We start from the raw sequence: 21082 nt of genomic DNA, 5'->3' as shown, positions 1-21082 counted from the left end.
TTAAAAACTAATGTTTACCCCCAAAAATTAGTCCTTAAAATGTGCATATTCGCTGCTTTTATCCTTGACGGAAATGAAATAAGAGCACCTGAGGTACAATATCCATAACATAGTATAACAGGTTTCACAATAAACGTCAATTAATGAAATTGATTTTTTTTTCTTCAAGTTTACAAGGGGGGGGGGGGTGGTAATGTACATCTACTTCTGCTTTAAAGGTAAATGCGGGATTTTGTACAAAGTATTTCTAAATTCCTGCTATAAGCCTGTTGGTTGAATAGAAACTACAATATTTGATTGGAATTTTTCTGTCGGTAGTGGTTCAAATTTAATTCCCCGCACTTGCGCGGGATTTCATCTAGTATATATATCAAAAAAAAAAAAAAAATAAAATAAAAGTACTTATTGTCATCCTTTTCTTTAAGTTGACAATCTCATTTTTCACATTCTGTGTAAATCAAAAGCCAGTTTTTCCATTTTACGGAGTCTTTTTTGGTCTCCTAGAATAGTTTTAAGTTCATATATACTAATATATTAATGTTGTAGATGTTATGTGTACTACACCACTGGTATCAAACGACGCACAGCAGCCAACAGTTTTTGCTCGTACCTTGCACAGGTACTTCTAAAGAGTTATTGGGGTTACAAGTGCACTCAAAGGGTATCCACAGAAAATACTTGTACCTCTTTGATGATACCTGGCGCGATTGAATTCTTGCCCTCAACTAAACTTTATCATTTTAGTGTGTTGAGATTCTATTTGTGTCATCTGGAGACAAATGTTCTTCAGTATGTCTTCTTATGGGTTATTTATTTATCGGCCATCTAGAGAAACACAGAATCATCAACAGCTCCATCAACCTCTTTTATAGAGACTGTCAGAATATCTACGTTCCTGTATGTTAACGCAACTTCCAAGGACTGACAATGCCGATGCCTGGGATAATATTCCAGTCGCAGATTGCAAAGATTTTTGCAACACCAAAGAGACGCAGTTGATTGTATATTTATCTTCAATATTCAGACCGATCATGGTATCCTAGTGGTACATGTAGGACTTTCGCTTCGTGATCGGAACGCCAGGGTTCAAATCTCGTTCGCCTCGAGCTCGCCGCGTCCAACGTAAGACGTAAAGATAAGTATAGACTGTTCTTTCGCCAAGCGCATTAGAAGTAAAAGGCACGGGTCTTTCGGATGAGACCTTTAAAACCTAGGTCCTTTGTCATAATAGGCGTTAGCACGATAAAGAACCCTCACTGCTAAATGGTCCTGAGAGCCGAGTCTTAATTTGAAGTCATTCACCGGTATATCATTGTAGAATGCAAGGCATCTGACATCAGAATTTTAATTTTTCTCACAGGCACACATGCAGACATGTTCTTGTCATAAGGAATATTATCTATTTCGTGTTTGACATTATAAAAGTAGAGTAGTACCCTTTTTTAAATCGTAACATTTTATTTAAGGTCCGCATACGTTGAAAAAAAAAATACATGTAGTTTACTTAAATATAATTAAATGTACTATACGTTTATCTGTATCATATCATATGGATTCTTACAGGAATAAAACTTCACCTGTATTTATGAAAATAATATATTGTGGAAAAATTACGCTCAGCTTAACCTGAGTTTACATAGGGTAAATAATGTAGATGACAGGAATTCAAAGTAATCAAACTTTTTTTTTTTTTTTTTTTTTTTGATCAATTCTTAAATTATAAATTATTTGAAAATTTCCCTGGAACATGAATTTAAGCTATATTTTACAAACAACATTAAATATATTAAAGCTAGTATATATAAATAACATGACATATATAAGTAACAAAGACGTTTTTTTTTCTCAAGTTTTATGACACCCTGTCAGAATCTAGACCTCTACTCATCATATGCAATTCTCTTTTCCGAACTCCCTATTCAGTGATTCGGCATAACCGTAGTTGTTTTGTCCCGCACTATTCTCGGAATGTCCGTAATCTGGCTCAATATATTTATTTGTGTGATCATATGTATTTTCCAGATCCTGGTATTCCTTGTGGTTTGTGACATCATAATCAGAATATCCACGGTCCTTCGCTGAAGATGTGTGGGAGTATGTGTCTTCTTTGATTTTTCTTCTTGACATATTGTTTCCCAAATGATCATACTCTCCTTCTTCTGTTTCATTGTATGGACTTTCTTTTTCAAGACTTTTATCAATGTCTGTTATGGATGGGGTTTGTCGGGGTTTGAGGACAAAGTATCCATTGTCGGGGACTTTGTCAATTTCATTGTAACAATGATCAATATCTTCTGTAGGTGAGTTTTTCTTCTGAAACTCTGAATTATAACTTTTCTGGTCGTTCTGTCGACATCTCCTGCTAAAACAATTAATGGATTGTAAGACTAATCACACTTCTCCAAAATAAATAATTTTAAAAAATGTAAACAAATACTTATGTTTGTATGATATTATAAATAAAATATTACATAAATCAATATACCATTATATTTGTCCCAAATTTGTAAGAATTCCGTCCCCTTATTCGAATAAAGATTTGGGCAAAATTAAAACGAATTAAAGATTTGTGTGGCTGTACATTTTGTCGTTCTGTACGTATCATCACAGGCAACAATATGCACCTATCCTAACGGCGCATTTGATCGCCCACCGGTGCCTATTGACACCGACGATAAAATGTGCAGAGATGAATCTGTTTTGTTCCTGTAGAATGGGTGACAAATTGAATCTCATATACTGGCATGTGCATTGTATTTTGTTCGGCGACGATTTATGCTGCAAACATATTTTGTGGCCACAAATATTGTAAAAAAAAGAATGTTTCAATGGAGAAATAGAGAGAAAGGGAGATTCATGGTATTTTAATGAATTCATATCAATCAAGTTAATTGCATCGTTTTCCTTGAAACTTGTATTTAAAATATTAGATTTTATTGCAGCTGATTTATTTGAGTCTAAGTTGTTTGTTTGTTTTATCAATAAATAACATGCAATTGCATATTTAAAAATAAAATCCGATTTAAAAACTTTTTTTTTGAAAATCACGTTTGTATCAATATAAACCTTATGTACAAAGTATCGCACTTCATGATATATACCTTTATGATGTGATTTATACACCAAATTACATTCACAGAACTTCAGAAATATAGCTGTTGGGCGACAATATGCGGATTTGGGATATACACATATTCTAACCGGCCGCAATATGTATTGCATAATCTTTCAGTGGGCGAAATACATGTAATATTAATGGACGACAATATGTGCTGTTAAGTTCCTTGCATATTGTTTCCGACAAATTGTACAGGAAATAAATATGTAGTTAAATATCCTCTTGTAGTTTAGATTGAAAATTATTAACTTAATGGGCGTCGTTGCTAGGATTAAATCACATCAAAAAGCCAAAGTTTTCCATAAGGAAAAAATAATTTATCGTCTCAAGAACAGATCTAGATGGGAATCAACTACAAAAGAATCTTTCTATTGAGCAGATGAAACACAATGATGATTAGCTATGATATAGGTGATGATGAACTTTTCTATCGTCATTTTTCCCTATTCATGTAGCAATATACCATTATAACCTACATTTGGAGCTTTTGTCTCCAGTTAATTTGATAATATTCAAGAATTTGTTCTTCATGCGAACAATTTCTAATACGATGAAGACAAGCAAGTATAGCTTTTTTCAAACGCTTCCCTTCTTTAGCAACAGCCTTAAATAGTAAACTGATATTCATCTACATTTATCAGGCCGTACAATTTTTGTGTGGTTCTTGGCTTTATATTTTGTAATCTGATTTTTTTCGAACATTAGCCCTACCATAGAAAAAAAACAGTGCAAAAACAAAATTAGAAAAAAAAAAAACGAATTAACACGAACTGTAATGTCTGTTAACCATGGAAATTAAAAAAAAAACCTTTTAATAGTCGATATAAAAATTGAAATTGTCTCCCTTGCCTTGAACAGTATTTCAACCAATAAAACAATTGAAAAATTATATTATTTAAGCAATTTTTAACAATCACAAGAGATAGGAAGTGCATACTTAAACGACTGTAAAATATTTCAACCCTGTATACCTTCGTCCATGGGATGGTAATAAGTTATCTACTATCTTGTTTAAAGTTTTCCTTTTGCAAATTCTATGTTTCAATCAATGGTCTTGTTTGCACATACAACATGTCATAGGCTGTGAAATTGTGGACTAATGCCTTTCGTAGAAATTGACAGGCCATCATTTTCATACTGAATTGACAATAGATTTTCTCAGTTAACACAATCACGACAAAAGGCACACAGTGAATGTGGCAGGTCTTCAGGGGATGCTTACACCTTCATCTGTTCCAATCTCTGAAGTCCCCTCTGCTTATAAATTGTGTTGTATTGTTTGATTGGACTTTTGATTCGGATTTGGACTGTAGCATTCTGTTTTTATTTATTTAAGTATATATATATATATATATATATATATATAGAGAGAGAGAGAGAGAGAGAGAGAGAGAGAGAGAGAGAGAGATTGCAAAGTAACCACTAAACCTTATGATCAACTTATCTAGTGGCTTCCCTTATGTAGCAATATTCTGTACTACTGTCAACTTGATATATATTGGGCGTATGTCTCTTTGTTAATTCCGCGCAAAAAAGCCTGTTCTCTGTACGATCAATTTCTAAAAAAGGGTCAGGTTTCTGGCAAAGAAGTTAATACAACGGAATCAATAATCTCGATTATTGTTAACATTTCACAAATTCTATATTGAATACAATGAATTTGCATTTAAAGTCTGTCGTTATGTTGAATGTTGTCCGACTCTTTCAAACAATTTGTGAGGCACTATTTTTATAATGAATTGTTTACTGATTTCTCCAGTCATGACAAGGGGCATAAGCCTGTCGTGACCGGCCAACAGGGGACGCTTACTTCTCCATTGCCTAACCTAACCTATCCTCTTCATGCCCATAGCACATGAGGTCCCTACACACTGCATCCACCTGCCTCTGTCTCTGACTGCTGCTCATATTCTTACTTAGCTGCAATCGTTCCTGTTCATTAGTTGTTTTTGGCCAGCCTACAACCATCCTTCCTTCTGGGTGTCATATTTGTGCGGTGGTATAAATCCTGGTGTTCTCCATCCTTAGTACATGGCCAATCAAATTCAGTTCCTGTGAGTTATCATTTCACTTGCTCATTTTAGTTTTGTTCTACGATGAAGTTTGATATTTTTTGATATATTTGATAATTTATCTTGCCATTTTCCTCTCCCTACATTTTTCAGGATCTATTCTGGAAGGTTTCGATTCTTTCTTTCCTTCGCTCTGTTGTTTTTCCATGTTTCACTTCAATACATGAGAATCGATAGGACCACGCTGTAAAATAACTTAATTTTGATTCGAATAGAATTTTCCCCCATCTATTGCCTTCCCCATCTCTGCCTTCTAAATAGAGATTTAACTTATCCCAGTCTGTAGGTAATGTCCTGGTCAGATCCTACCTTTGTTGTTATCACACCTTCAAGGTGAATGGAGAGAACTATCATAGACATTTATGTCTCTGTTCAATCCATTTCGCAGCTAGGTTAAGGACTCCCATATCTACGTCAGCCTATGCAGAGGTTTGGGAGAGCTATTATGACGTCACGTTAAAACAATACAAATGAATCTCGATGAATAAATACTATAATGTTCTTTTTAAAACACACGAAATACTTTCGTTTCTCATAAATGTTATAAAAATAAATGGATGTGCAACTTATCTTGCCGTAATAGCACTTAGCGTATGCAGAATGAAAGCCAGCTTGATCTCGCTGTACTTACTGAGATGACGTCATTTCTTAGTTTGACACGCAGTTTCTCTGTATTTGAGGCGTGGATCAAACTTTTATCGTGGCTTGTAAAGATAAAAATAAATACGAAACATGCGTAGTCAGACAAAAAGAGAGACATATTCTGAAATATATTAATCCACATTTTATTGTCAAACTAAATTGATAATGTGTAGACTTTATATATAGCCGCATGGAGCACATTTGTACAGTAACGTGCTAGAATGAGGGGTCAAGCCCCCCGAAAATATTAAAAGTTCAACGATATCCGTTTCATTATAAATTCTGAATTTTTAAACACGTGTAGCCATTATTCCTACTGTTCTGAAAAGTGCTGGGAGCTGGTTGTACATTGTTTATTTATTCCGTAATCTAACATTATTCCAATGCGTATTACATTTTTGTCTGGGGTTTATAGAAAGACGGCTAAATTTTAAACAATTCTCAAGCATGAATAAGTTGCTCCCAGCACTTTTCGGGTTAAGGATTTTGTCTCAAAGAAAACAAAATAAATTTTATAGCGGAAGAATGTCCGTATATCGTTGAACTTTTACGATCTTTGTAGTAGTACATATATGGTCCAATTTTAAACCTGTCACGTGACAAACAGCTGATGTAAGCGATGTCACTTTGGCTGAACTCAGCAGAGACCCGATACATACAAATGCAATCACCACAATTCACATTTACCAAAACTACTGCTGTTAAAAGAAATATTAAAAATTGTATTCATTTTCCCTGAATATATAGATGCGTATATTTCATGGGCGTCCTTAACTTAGCTGCGTTCATTGATTTGAATGAAATATATTTTAAACCAAGGTAAGCGTTTCTACGTCCTCTAGGTCTCAATGCTTTGGTAATTGTATTCTTAATGGGTTTTTTCTGCGACCAATTCGGCTTGCATCCGTCATGTCGTCTTTGTGTCTAATGTTAGATGTCCTCAAATTTTGAAGAAAGTATAGCAAGGTTGTCTGCGAAGTCTCAATCCAATCTCAGACCGATGTATTCAGAAGTCTGTCTTTGCTCTGCTAATAATTTGTTTCGTCTGATTGGACATCTAAGCATGATTTCTTTTAGTTATCATCATATTCATTTAATTTAAATTCTTAAACGTAATTTAATAATTCTTAAGGGTGGTAGCGGGATGAAAAATTACAAGATACACATACCGAATATATATCACTACTCCAACAGCCGTAGCACCGGAAATAATCAATACTAATGCAATGGGTATTACTATAGTTGACACAGGTGTGTTGTGTTCGTGGGCTCCAGCAATTCCATGCATAATTGGTTTTATAATATCTTGCGGCGTGCTTGTGTTATTCTTTCGTGTAATGTTGCTCCGTGGTGTAGAAGTTTTAGAATGCGTTGTCGAGGGATACGGCTTTTTGTTTGTTGGATAGGTTATAGTTGATAGACTTGTCTAAAAAAGCATAGAATAAGATAAAGGAAATTATATATAATGCTATTTCAGTTAAAATTAGTTTGATTTATGCACTTACAGCGCAGTGAAAATTTGTTACTCATACTAAAACGTCAAAGGGATTGAATTTTGGATTAAGCCAATACACTTAAAATAAGATGTCTATTGTGAGATGTTTACTCTTCTCTAAGTCTTTGGTACAGACAGATAGTTTTTTTTTCCTATCATGTCATGTAATTTAGGAATAACAATTACTCGAACGTTTATTTCCTTTAATAATGCCAGGTCAACTTCGGCTGGGAATTGCTGGGAATTGAAATCAGAAAAATGTACCTAATATTTATGACTCTACCACTTTACCACTGTACCATGTAATGCGAAAAAGAGGGTCTTAACATCTTTTTTTATCCATCTATGATTTACTTAAATTAGAGCTGTTTATATATAGACAAATGTTGAAAAACCTATTATGTACTTTTTTTGTTAGATTTAATGGAATAAGTGTATAAAGATTGGACGTAAAAACGTAAATACTTGTCAATCTTGGTAACATTTGATTAATTAACATTAACATTCAAATTTTAGCCTATTGCTTTATTAACGTCTATGTACTTGAACAACGTTCTCAAAACGTTAAAGTGCGAATTAGTCTGCAATTTTCAAGTGAATCTAGTTCATTACAGACCGCATTAATTATGACATCCTTCCCAGAAGTGTAAAATGCAAGAAGCAAATGAAGCAAGAAGCAACCCATTTCTACGAAAGCCCAGAAAGCTCATTCGAGATTCGAGTTTCGAAATACGAGATTCGAAATTCGAGTTTCGAGATTCAAGATCTAAACTAGCCAATCAAAAAGCGGATTCAATATTTGATTACTGCCCTTTATTATGTATTTACTATCAAGAATTCACTGAATATATTTATAACAAATGGGTCATTTGCTCAAATAATGATACAAGAAAAAATGTTATATGTATCAAAACAAAATAAAAATGACTTTTGGGTAACGTTTTGAAAGATATATATATAAAATCTTATTTTCCTCATTAAACAAAACAATAGATACATCTATGAAATATAATATGGTCTTGAAATTAGAAATTAGTAGGTAGATGAAATATATGGAGATAACGAACAGTATTCAAGCTCAAAAGTCCATTAAACAATACAAAATAGGAGCAGAGCAAACACGGACCTCCAAACATCAGAAGTGGGATCAGGTGCCATGGAGGAGTGAGCATCCCCTGCCGACCGGTCACACCCGCCGTGTGCTCCTTGTCATGACCGGGAAAAAACGGAAAAATCCGTCGACAATTCAGTGTGACCTAACAATTAGTATGAAAAACGTCAGTCAGCAATTGACTCAATGATAAATTGTATAAATAAATTGTATAGATAAATTATTTAATTAGCACATGGATGAGGGAAAAAAATTATTATTGATATGAAATACTAAGGATCGTCTTTACACTGAACAGTAATTTAATTAAGGATACATTTCATTACTTTTAAGAGTGCATTTGTGCAGTTAGACTGATCTACTATTTGATATGGAATAAAATAAATTCCAGTATGTATTGTACATAATAATAATAATTAATCAATTCAAGTATTCAAAGCCTTAGACTAAGATAAGTAATTGAAAACTTAATTTTTATGTATTTCTCCTATTGCGCATCATTGCCGAATTGCGGACAGGCAAGGAGGGAGTCGCCCCTCTCAATGGGAGGGGGGGGGGTCGGAGGACAACTCTCTGCAATTTTGGAGACATCTATCATTGTCATTTTTCCAGTGAATATAATTATAAATCATTTAAACATATTTTTATGATACAGATATTAAAATCTTCATGACCACTCTTAATAAAATTGAAAAATTATAAAATCCTTACACAGTGCTTGGAAATAATGGAAACTTCTTTACTTAATAATCTAAATATAATTTTTAAATGTCTTATGTATGACTTCCTACTAACTCAAACATATTTCCTAATTTCTACTCCCTGTTCTAATCGTAGACTCCTGTTGCTATCATTTTTTAATATTCTGATATCAACTTCAAGGTAACATTTCAATTTTAGATTTAACAAGCTATAAAAATTAAAAGTTTTGTTTACTGTAAAAATTGGATAGACATAAAAGTATGGATTGCTAAAAATACTTTTATTGCATTTGATGAAAAATATTCTAGTAACTGGTAAAGAAATAAGATTTATGATTTAACTTTTCTCGACTTTTCAACCGAACACATGTATAAAACGCATTCCAAAATCAAAACAGAATTTTTTTTTTTCTGTTTTAGGCATTTTGCCCTCAGGTATTGACAAAATCTAACAAAAAAAACACAGTTTTGTAAGATATTTATTCATAAGATTGTGAAAAATCAGCATTTTTCTAATGGATACACGATCTAGTGTCACAAATAAACTGAAATATAAATATTTGGAGGACCTATTGACAATTTAGCAAGACTTTACGGGGTAAATTTCCCCCGAAAGAAAATCACTGATTCACATCTTAAATATAGCAAAAACATACAGGGTAAATTTCCTCTCAAAAATGACATTGAAACAGTACCTAAAGTAATTCAAAAGAAAAGCAACAATCTTTTAGATAGCAAGACTTTACGAGGTAAATTTCCCCCAAAGAATATCACTGATACAGTTTTCACTACTCTTATAAAAAGCGAACATTACACTTTGAAAATAGCAGAACTCTACAGGATAAATTTCCTCTCAAAAATATGACATTGATTCAGTTTATGTATGTGTTTGAAAGCAAAAGCAACCATCTTGATGATAGCAAGACTTTACGGGGTAAATTTCCTCCCAAAGAAAATCTCTAATACAGTATTTTTGATTCGCAAACATCGTGAAGATGGCAGCAATCTACAGAGTAATTTTTCTCTCAAAAATAATATTGATACAATTTATACACAGTATTTCTAAGCAAAACACCAATTTTGTAGAAAGCAAGATTTTACGGGGTAAATTTCCCCTCCAAAAAATATCATCAGCTGACACAGTATTCATTACTCTTATAAAAGCGAACATTACACTTTGAAAATTGCAGAACTCTACAGGGTAAATTTCCTCTCAAAAAAAAACATTGATTTAGTTTATATACATTGTTTGAAAGCAAATGCAACCATCCTGATGATAGCAAGACTTGACGGGGTAAATTCCCCCCCAAAGAAAATCTCTAATACAGTATTAATGATTCGCAAACATCGTGAAGATGGCAACAATCTTTAGAGTAATTTTTCTCATAAAAATGATATTGATATAGTTTATACACGGTATTTCAAAGCAAAAACAACCATATTTTAGATAGCAAAACTTTACGGGGTAAATTTCCCCCAAAAGAATATCACTCATACAGAATTTAGGCTTCACAATATCTTGGCGGTAACAAAAATCTACAGGGTAAATTTCCTCTTAAAATAATTATTGATACAGTTTATCTTGTAAAAAGCGAACATTACACTTTGAAAATCACAGAAGTCTACAGGGTAAATTTCCTCTCAGAGATGATATTGATACAGTTTATATACAGTAATTAAAAGCAAAAACACCTATCATTTAGATAGCAAGACTTTACGGGGTAAATTTCCCCCCAAAGAAAATAACTGATATAGTTTTTATGATTCACAACATCTTAAAGATAGCAAAAATCTTCAGGGTAAACTGCCTCCCAAAAATAACATCGATACATCTTCCATATATTAATTCAAAGCAAAAGCACCAATGTTTTAGATAGTAAGACTTTACGGGGTAAATTTCCCCCCAAAGAAGGTATCACTTATTCAGTATTCACTACTCTTGTAAAAAGCGAACATTACACTTTGAAAATCGCAGAACTCTACAGGGTAAATTTCCTCTCAAAAATGACATTGATTCAGTTTATATAGAGTGTTGAAAGCAAAGGCAACCATCTTGATGATAGCAAGACTTTACGGGGTAAATTTCCCCCCAAAGAAAATCACTGAAACAGTATTTTTGATTCGCAAACATTTTTAAGATGGCAACAATCTATAAGGTAATTTTCCTATTAAAAATGACATTGATAAGTTTATATACAGTATTTCAAAGCAAAAACACTCATCTTTAAGATAGCAAGACTTTACGGGGTAAATTCCCCCCAAAGAAAATCACTGATACAGAATTTATGCTTTGGAATATATTGGAGGTAGTAAAAATTGACGGGGTAAATTTCCTCTAAGAGTATTACTGATACAGTTTAGATGTACATCATACTTAGAAGAAAACAAACATTAAACTTTGAAAATAGCAAGTATGTACGGGTTAAATCCTTCCCTCCCAAAGAGTATCAATAATACAGTTTATATTATTCAAAGCATGACCAAACACTGCAACTCGATGATAGCAAGACTTTACGGGATAACCCCCCCCCCCCCCCCAAAAAAAAAAAAGAATGTCAATTATGCAGTTTATATAATTCACAGAATAAATCAAATATTACTTTTTGAAAAAAGCAGAACTTTTCAAGGTAAATTTCCTCTCATGAAATAAACTAATTCTGTATATATTGTTTACAGAAAAGCATACATTACATCTTGATGACAAAAAATTTCATATTAAAGAATATTAAAAATATATTATTTTTATATCACAAACGATACTTTTATCTTAATATCATGCAAGCTGGAAAAGCTAAATATTAAAGTTAACATAATATTAAACTTTCTAAACATAGAAAAACATACAAAAACATAACAAAAACCTCTGACATATTTCTTACTCTGTTAAAGGTGTAAGATTTCTTTGTGTCCCGGTACACTTTTTTTATTTAAACATCGTCCTCCTTTAATATCTTTGACCGAAGTTCCAATACTATGCTTTTCTCTTGTAAAACAGTCTTTCTGTTTATATTGCATGGAAATTGCATTCTTCTAAAGATCCCCCCCCCCAAACACACTCATATACACACATACATTTATACATGTTTCTGAGAATAATGCTCATTCGTGATATGGGTCTACATAAGATAATCAAAAAAAGTTAAATGCGCTTACTATAGTATTATATTTGTATTGTACATGTATTACTGATGCCCTCTAGGTCCATCATGGACATTTTTTAAGGGGAAGTGAGAGAGGTAACTAATAGCATATGCAGATAGTTTTACTGCAACCTAAATATTGGTTAAAGTTTGACATTTCAGCTTCAGTTATTAAACTTAAAAAATATATATATCGTGACATATATAAAATTGTATATTTACCTTGTTTGTTCAAGATTTGGACTTGAATTTGTAGTTCAGTTCCAGCACTAAGCAGTCTCTTTTGTATCGAATCGTTCATAAAAGTACACTTTTGAACCATTCTTAAAGTACTTGCGTCCACAAAACTGAGAGGTCATCTAGCTTGGTTTCCTTTCCCTAATTTGCTTAGTGTTCTGTGTGACCTTTGTCATGGATGAGCCAGGGAACAAGGCAATGAACGCCGGCTATATCAATACGGCCAATAATATTTAAATTCCCAACTCACTATTCATCATGTAGTGTATATTACAGGGAAACGGACACATTGCTTTCAAGGAAAATGAGTGAATTTATCAATGGGTGGTTGCGAGAAAAAAAATTGAGGTGATCAGTTTCTCATCACTTTACTGTTTACTCTTCCGCTGCGTGAATTCCAGATGTCAATCAACCCTTTTATTGGATAGCATTGCGGTCATGTCATAAATCTGACCCAAGCTAAAATAATTTCTACATTTTCTCAGCATCCATGTCTTGATCTATAAAAAACACAGGTTGACCTTCTTAAAACTTGGTGACATTTTACATTTTGCTTTCTATATTCTGGTGTCTACCTTTCCTAGCTGTATTCTTTGCGGAGTATCGGATTTTAAGTGCAAAAATTAATGAAAGAAAGATAGACAAAAAATTTAAACATAAGATTTTTTTATGTACATGTACCATAATTACAGTAACGAAATCTATCTACTTTTGTTGTTTATATTTTTATCTTTTACGTCTTTTTTCCGAAATTATAACACGTTATATTTTGTATACACGTACATTTGTATATGTACAGATTAAGAGAAATGTACATGTATAAAAAAATAAAACTACTGGTTTACATGGTAGAGGCCGTGAACCATTATTTTAAACAGGCTCATATCGGCAATCGTACATTTGATAAGTAGAAAGAAGAAAAAAAGAATTCCCCGATGTTTTTCGAGTATTAATCTCAGCTAACTTCTTATGATACCATTTTTGTGATTAATTTTAATAATTGAATATTTACACTGCACATATAGGCAGAATTATTTATGAAAATTTTCAAAGAACAGAATTGTTACTTAGTAGACATTTTCGACAATCGATTATGCCGGAAATGTCCGAGATGATTGCGATTGTCATAGTCAAGGTCATTCTATTTTAGTTCAAAAACGTATCCTTTACAATTACTTTCTCTATTCCCGTTACACAATTAAAACAATTCCGCGCAGCCAAGTACAGATGACTATCAGATTTTCAACCTATTAGATCACGATTAGTAGCAATGTGTGCTCAGCATGTATGCTTTAGGTACTCAAAGGCAATGATATCGCATTGCCCATCCTGCAGAAGTCACCATGCAATTCAGTCAATTAATTAGAAGAAAACAATTCTTTTACACTCTATTGCTTAGCATGGTATTACAAGATATAAAGAAATACAAAAAGAATGCATAGTTTTTTTAATTTCAAAAATGATGTACTCATAAATTTAATTTTTTTAAAGTTCGGAATAAAGTTCTATTAATATTGCTTTTTTAATAGCTTTTTTTTTTTATTATTAATTTTTCTTTTTATAACTTAAAGGAGTAGCCGTATAGATAGATGAACTTTCTTAGGAAAGAATAACTGTTCATGATTTTTGTTACATCTTGGAAAAAAAATTTCAACAGTGCAATAAAATACTGCCACATTAATGAATTATGCATATGCGATTGCAGTAGAGTACATGTAAAACAAGTAACTTAGTATAATGGAATGAAATTCATTGACCTTAAAAAATCAACAAATTCAAAGAGGGCAGCTTGTACATTGCAAGAAATCCCGTCCGATTTAGCTGTGAGCTGAACTCAATACAAGTGCTATTAACGCTAATCACTGATATTCCCCTAAGAGTGATTCGAGACAATTGATGGCAGAATCTTGGAGAGGTGGATCTAAGGGGAAAAATACTTTTACAATTTTTTTCTTCGGATGTCATTGATAAATTTAGCATTTATTTCCTTTGATATGATTAATTATTTTGCTACCACGCATTCTTCTACATTTTTACATGTGGAATTTATTTCAATTTTATTTAGAATTAATTAAATTTTTCTTGGAATTTAGCGGGTTTTTTTTAATTATAGCCTTTAAATATTTCTGAATCTAAGGAGAATCCATGGTATGCAAGTCCCTCTAGGACACAGCGAGTTACATGTACCCCATACGATGCATATTTCACTTACTCCTTGAGAAGAAGGTAAACATGACCTATTTACACCCTTCCTACTGAGCATTCAAAGGCAACATTTCTCAGTATTTTAAATTTCAATATTAATTCTTTTCCCAACACACTCTCCTTTCAATGCCCTAAAATCAGCCCAATCCACCCCGTATACATCATTAGACATATTTAAGGGAGAAAACTGTGTTTTTAATTGGTACTACTTGCGTGGTCAATGAAATGGGGTAAAATTAGTAACCTATGACATACTTATACCTTCTACCATCAAATTAAGGGTTACAGATTTGAACATTTATTTTAATTTCCTTTTTGTTTTACTTTGTTTATTGTTAACTCGTTTATTTCCTATAATTATATGTTTCATTTTAAATTCATTATTATTATTGAGCGCGTAGGATATTGAAATCATGCCCTCCCCCCCCCCCCCCAAAAAAAAAAAAAAAAAAAAATAGGGCCTCAAATTGTTCTCTGAAAATGTTTTAAAGCTTTAATTTTTAAAATCTGTAAAAGTTTTTGATCCTTCCCTCAACACTGCTGACATCATTTGTCTCGCAACACTCTCATAGGTAATATAAAGATTAGCGTTAATTGCACTTTGATTAAATTCAGTCTAAAACTACACTGGAGAAAATCCACAGAATTTCTTCCAAAATCTCTTAGATTTGATAGATAACAGATTTAGTTGCTGAGAAAATTTAGAAATAACAGCCTAAGGTCAGATTTATGACACGGCCGCAATGCTATCCAATACAAGCCCGGGTTGAATAAACAGGACTTCACGCAGCGGGAAAGTAAACGGTAAAATGATGAGGGACAGATCACTTCAATTCAATATGTTCAATAATTTTCTTTAAAGCAATATGTTTATATTAATTTTTGTGTTAAAACAGTTGATTACGTATTTAAGGAGTGTTTCAAAAGTGTATTTTTATGACGAGTCGATACAAAAGTGACTGTTTTGTGCTGAATGGAACAATTACAAATTCAAGACCAAATCTTGAACAATACTAAAGTTCTTGAAGCTTTCTTTGTGTATTTCTTTATATCTTGTAACACCATGCTAAGCAATAGAGTGTAAAAGAATTATTTTCTTCTAATTAATTGACTGAATTGCATGGCGACTTCTGCAGGATTGGCAATGCGATATCATTGCCTTTGAGTACCTAAAGCATACATGCTGAGCACACATTGCTACTAATCGTGAACTAATGGGTTCAAATTCTGATAGCCATCTATACTTGGCTGCGCGGGGTTGTTTTGTGCAACGTGGAATAGGGAAAGTCATTGTAAATAATACGTTTTTGAACTAAAATAGAATGACCTTGACTATGACAATCGCAATCCTCTCGGACATTTCCGGCATAATCGAATGTCGAAAATGTCTACTAAGTAACAATTCTGTTCTTTGAAAACTTTCATAAATAATTCTGCCTATATGTGCAGTGTTTGAATATTCAATTATTAAAATTAATCACAAAAAATGGTATCATAAGAAGTTAGATGAGATTAATACTCGAAGAACACTCGGGGAATTCCTTTTTTCTTCTTTCTACTTATCAAATATACGATTGCCGATATAAGCCTGCTTAAAATAATGGTACACGGCCTCTACCATGTATACCTGTAGTTTTTTTTTATTCATGTACATTTCTCTTAATCTGTACGTATACACATGTATATGTATACAAAATATAACGTGTTATAAATTCGGGAAAAAAGACATGTAAAGAGAAAAATATAAACAACAGTAATAAATTTCGTCACTGTAATTATGGTACATGAAAAATCTTATGTTTAAATTTTTGTCTATCATTCTTTCATTCATTTTTGCACTTGACATCCGATACTCCGCAAAGAATACAGCTAGGAAAGGTAGACACCAGAATATGGAAAGCAATACGAAGGTGGATATTTTTTCTTTAATTTTTAAATTGATGTACAATATATTCGAGTTCTAAAGTCAATAATATGTTCTATCAATATTGCTTTTCATTAGCTATATTTTTTTTCTCTTTTTCAACCTAAAGTTGAGTAAGAGTAGAAAGATCAACTGAAAAAGAATAACTGTTCATAATTTTTTCACATCTTACATATTTTAGTAAAGTAATAATAACTGCCACATGAATAGATGATGCGTATGCAACTGCGGTAGAGTATATGTAAAATGTCACCAAGTTTTAAGAAGGTCAACCTGTGTTTTTTATAGATCAAGACATGGATGCTGAGAAAATGTAGAAATTATTTTAGCTTGGGTCAGATTTATGACATGACCGCAATGCTATCCAATAAAAGGGTTGATTGACATCTGGAATTCACGCAGCGGAAGAGTAAACGGTAAAGTGATGAGAAACTGATCACCTCAATTTTTTTTCTCGCAACCACCCATTGATAAATTCACTCATTTTCCTTGAAAGCAATGTTTCCCTGTAATATATACTATATGATGAATAGTGAGTTGGAAATTTAAATATTATTGGCCGTATTGATATGGTCGGAGTTCTTTTGCCTTGTTCCCTGGCTCATCCACGCCAAAGGTCACACAGAACACTAAGCAAATTAGGGAAAGGAAACCAAGCTAGATGACCTCTCAGTTTTGTGGACGCAAGTACTTTAAGAATGTTTCAAAAGTGTACTTTTATGGACGATTCGATACAAAAGAGACTGCTTTGTACTGGAACTGAACTACAAATTCATGTCCAAATCTTGAACAAACAAGGTAAATATACAATTTATATATGTCACGATATATGTATTTTTAGGTAGTATCTGCATTTAAATTTGTTCCTGATCTACAATTCCATTGCGCAGCATAAGGATTTCGGAACTTGGTTGCTTTCTTTATTACGTGAAATAATTGAAGCTGAAATGTTAAACTTTAACCAATATTTAGGTTGCAGTAAAAACTATCTGCATATGCTCTCAGTTAGCTCTCTCACTTCCCCTTAAAAAATGTCCATGATGGACCTAGAAGGCATCAGTAATACATGTACAATACAAATATAATACTATAGTAAGCGCATTTAACTTTTTTTGATTATCTTATGTAGACCCATATCACGAATGAGCATTATTCTCAGAAACATGTATAAATGTATGTGTGTATATGAGTGTGTTTTGGGGGGGGGGGGATCTTTAGAAGAATGCAATTGCCATGCAATATAAACAGAAAGACTGTTTTACAAAAATTCGGGAGCAGGCACCTGCTGATCTACTCTAGTGCGCAATATTAAACCAGTCATATCTGTCATGAAATCATATATAAATGCCTAAGACTTTGGAAATTTGAAGTTTATGAGACTTAAAATTTTCATCCATAGGTCGACTATGGATTGGTTCAGAATAAGGTTGCCAGATTTCCTTTGGAAAATGCACTCTGCAATCTGTCTAGTGTATCAGCCAAGAGAAAAGCATAGAATTGGAACTTCGGTCAAAGATATTAAAGGAGGACGCTGTTTAAATAAAGAAAGTGTACCGGGACACAAAGAAATCTTATACCTTTAACAGAGAAAGAAAGATGTCAGAGGTTTTTTTTTATGTTTTTGTATGTTTTTCTATGTTAAGAAGGTGTAATATCATGTTAACTTTAATATTCAGCTTTTCCAGCTTGCATGATATTAAGATAAATTTATCGTTTGTAATATAAAAATAATATATTATTGATATTCTTTAATATGAAATTTACCCCGAGTCTTTTTGTCATCAAGATGTAATGTATGCTTTTTCTGTAAACAATATATACAGAATTAGTTTATTTTATGAGAGGAAATTTACCTTGAAAAGTTCTGTTTTTTGAAAAAAGTAATATTTGTTTTATTCTGTGAATTATATAAACTGCAGCAGTGATATTCTTTGTGTGTGTGTGTGTGTGGGGGGGGGGGGGGGGGTTATCCCGTAAAGTCTTGCTATCATCGAGTTGCAGTGTTTGTTCATGCTTTGAATAACATAAACTGTATTATTGATAGTCTTTGGGAGGGAGGTATTTACCCCGTACATACTTGCTATTTTCAAAGTTTAATGATTCTTTTTTTTAAGTATGATGTAAACTGTATTAGTAATATTTTTTAGAGGAAATTTTCCCCGTAAATTTTTACTACCTCCAAGATATTGCAAAGCATAAATTCTGTATCAGTGATATTCTTGCGGGGGCGGGGGGCGGGGGGATTTACCCCGTAAAGTCTTGCCATCTTAAAGATGGGTGTTTTTGCTTTGAAATACTGTATATAAACTGTATCAATGTAATTTTTAATAGGAAAATTACCTTATAGTTTGTAACCATCTTATAGATGTTTGCGAATCAAAGATACTGTTTCAGTGATTTTCTTTGGGGGGAAATTTACCCCGTAAAGTCTTGCTATCATCAAGATGTTTGCCTTTGCTTTCAACACTGTATATAAACTGAATCAATGTCATTTTTTAGAGGAAAGTTACCCTGTAGAGTTCTGCGATTTTCAAAGTGTACTATTCGCTTTTTATAAGAATAATGAATACTGTATCAGTGATACCTTCTTTAGGGGGAAATTTACCCCGTAAAGTCTTACTATCTAAAGGATTGGTGCTTTTGCTTTGAATTAATATATGGAAGATGTATCGATGTTATTTTTGGGAGGCAGTTTACCCTGAAGATTTTTGCTATCTTTAAGATGTTGTGAATCATAAAAACTATATCAGTTATTTTCTTTGGGGGGGAAATTTACCCCGTAAAGTCTTGCTATCTAAACGATGGATGTTTTTGCTTTTAATACTGTATATAAAGTGTATCAATATCATCTCTGAGAGGAAATTTACCCTGTACAGTTCTGCGATTTTTCAAAGTGTAATGTTCGCTTTTTCTACGTATAAGATAAACTGTATCAATAATTATTTTAAGAGGAAATTTACCCTGTAGATTTTTGTTACCGCCAAGATATTGTGAAGCATAAATTCTGTATGAGTGATATTTTTTTTTTGGGGGGGGGGGAATTTTACCCCGTAAAGTTTTGCTATCTAAAATATGGTTGTTTTTGCTTTGAAATACCGTGTATAAACTGCATCAATGTCATTTTTGAGAGAAAAATTACCCCGTAGATTGTTGCCTTCTTCACGATGTTGTAAATACTGTATTAGTGACTTTATTTGGGGGAAATTTACCCCGTAAAGTCTTGCTATCATCAAGATGGTTGCATTTGCTTTCAAACACTGTATATAAACTAAATCAATGTTTGTTTGTTTTTTGAGAGGAAATTTACCCTGTAGAGTTCTGCAATTTTTAAAGTGTAATGTTCGCTTTTATAAGAGTAGTGAATACTGTATCAGCTAGTGAGATTTTCTTTGGGGGGAAATTTACCCCGTAAAATCTTGCTTTCTACAAGATTGGTGTTTTGCTTAGAAATACTGCACTAGTGTATAAAATGTATCAATATGAATTTTGAGAGAAAAATTACTATGTAGATTGTTGCCATCTTCACGATGTTTGCGAATCATAAATACTGTATTAGTGCTTTTCTTTGGGGGGAAATTTACCCCGTTAATCTTGCTATCATCAAGATGGTTGCTTTTGCTTTCAAACACTGTACATAAACTGAATCAATGTCATTTTTGAGAGGAAATTTACCCTGTAGAGTTCTGCGATTTTCAAAGTGTAATGTTCGCTTTTTATAAGAGTAGGGAATACTGTAACAATGATATTCTTTGGGGGAAATTTACCCCGTAAAGTCTTGCTATCTAAAAGATGGTTGCTTTTGTTTTGAATTACTGTAGGTACACTGTTTCAATGTCATTTTTGAGAGGAAATTTACCCTGTAGTTTTTTGCTATCTTTAAGATGTGAATCAATGATTTTCGTTCGGGGGAAATTTACCCCGTAAAGTCTTGCTAAATTGTCAATAGTTCCTCCAAATATTTACATTTTAGTTTATTTGTGACACTAGATCGTGTTTCTATTAGAAAAACGCTGATATTTCACAATCTTATGAATAAATATCTTATAAAACTGTGTTCTTTTGTTAGATTTTGTCAATACCTGAGGGCAAAATGCCTAAAACAGAAAAAAAGATTTTCTGTTTTGATTTTGGAATGCGTTATAAATATTTTTTTTTGCCTCAAGAAAATGATGTATAGGCTATAGCCTTTTCGCCTATATTGAATACACACCATTGGGAAAGCGAACGCGACTTTTCTTTATCACTACTACGATGTCTTTCAAGCTTTAAGATTTCCTGTGTACACTAAAAGGCATACATGTACATGAACTAAGTAATTTTAATTCGTACTCCTTTAGGCTATACGATTTTTTCAAAGTCTTAAAGGTGTATAGAGGGTCCATTGTTTTGTTAAAATAATTAATTTCTTATCATTTTAAATACTTTTATATGTTTTTT

The 21082-nt window shown here is 32.7% G+C and overlaps 1 protein-coding gene across 1 annotated transcript; it reads right to left on the bottom strand.

The window, feature by feature from the left end:
- Window positions 1–1855: 1855 nt before the first annotated feature.
- Window positions 1856–5086, bottom strand: LOC133195133 (uncharacterized). The gene is made up of 2 exons (XM_061331002.1): window positions 4950–5086; window positions 1856–2362 (listed from the first exon to the last, which is right to left on the bottom strand). Exons 1-2 carry the CDS (start codon window positions 5084–5086, stop codon window positions 1888–1890), a joined length of 612 nt encoding a protein of 203 aa, XP_061186986.1. The 3' UTR covers window positions 1856–1887.
- Window positions 5087–21082: the final 15996 nt, after the last annotated feature.

Source organism: Saccostrea echinata, unplaced genomic scaffold (assembly GCF_033153115.1).
Source record: "Saccostrea echinata isolate AGI-Se365-2 ecotype Australia unplaced genomic scaffold, CSIRO_AGI_Sech_v1 ptg000029l, whole genome shotgun sequence".
In the NCBI taxonomy this organism is placed as follows: Eukaryota; Metazoa; Mollusca; class Bivalvia; order Ostreida; family Ostreidae; genus Saccostrea; species Saccostrea echinata.
This window is presented reverse-complemented; position numbering and strand designations above follow the sequence as displayed.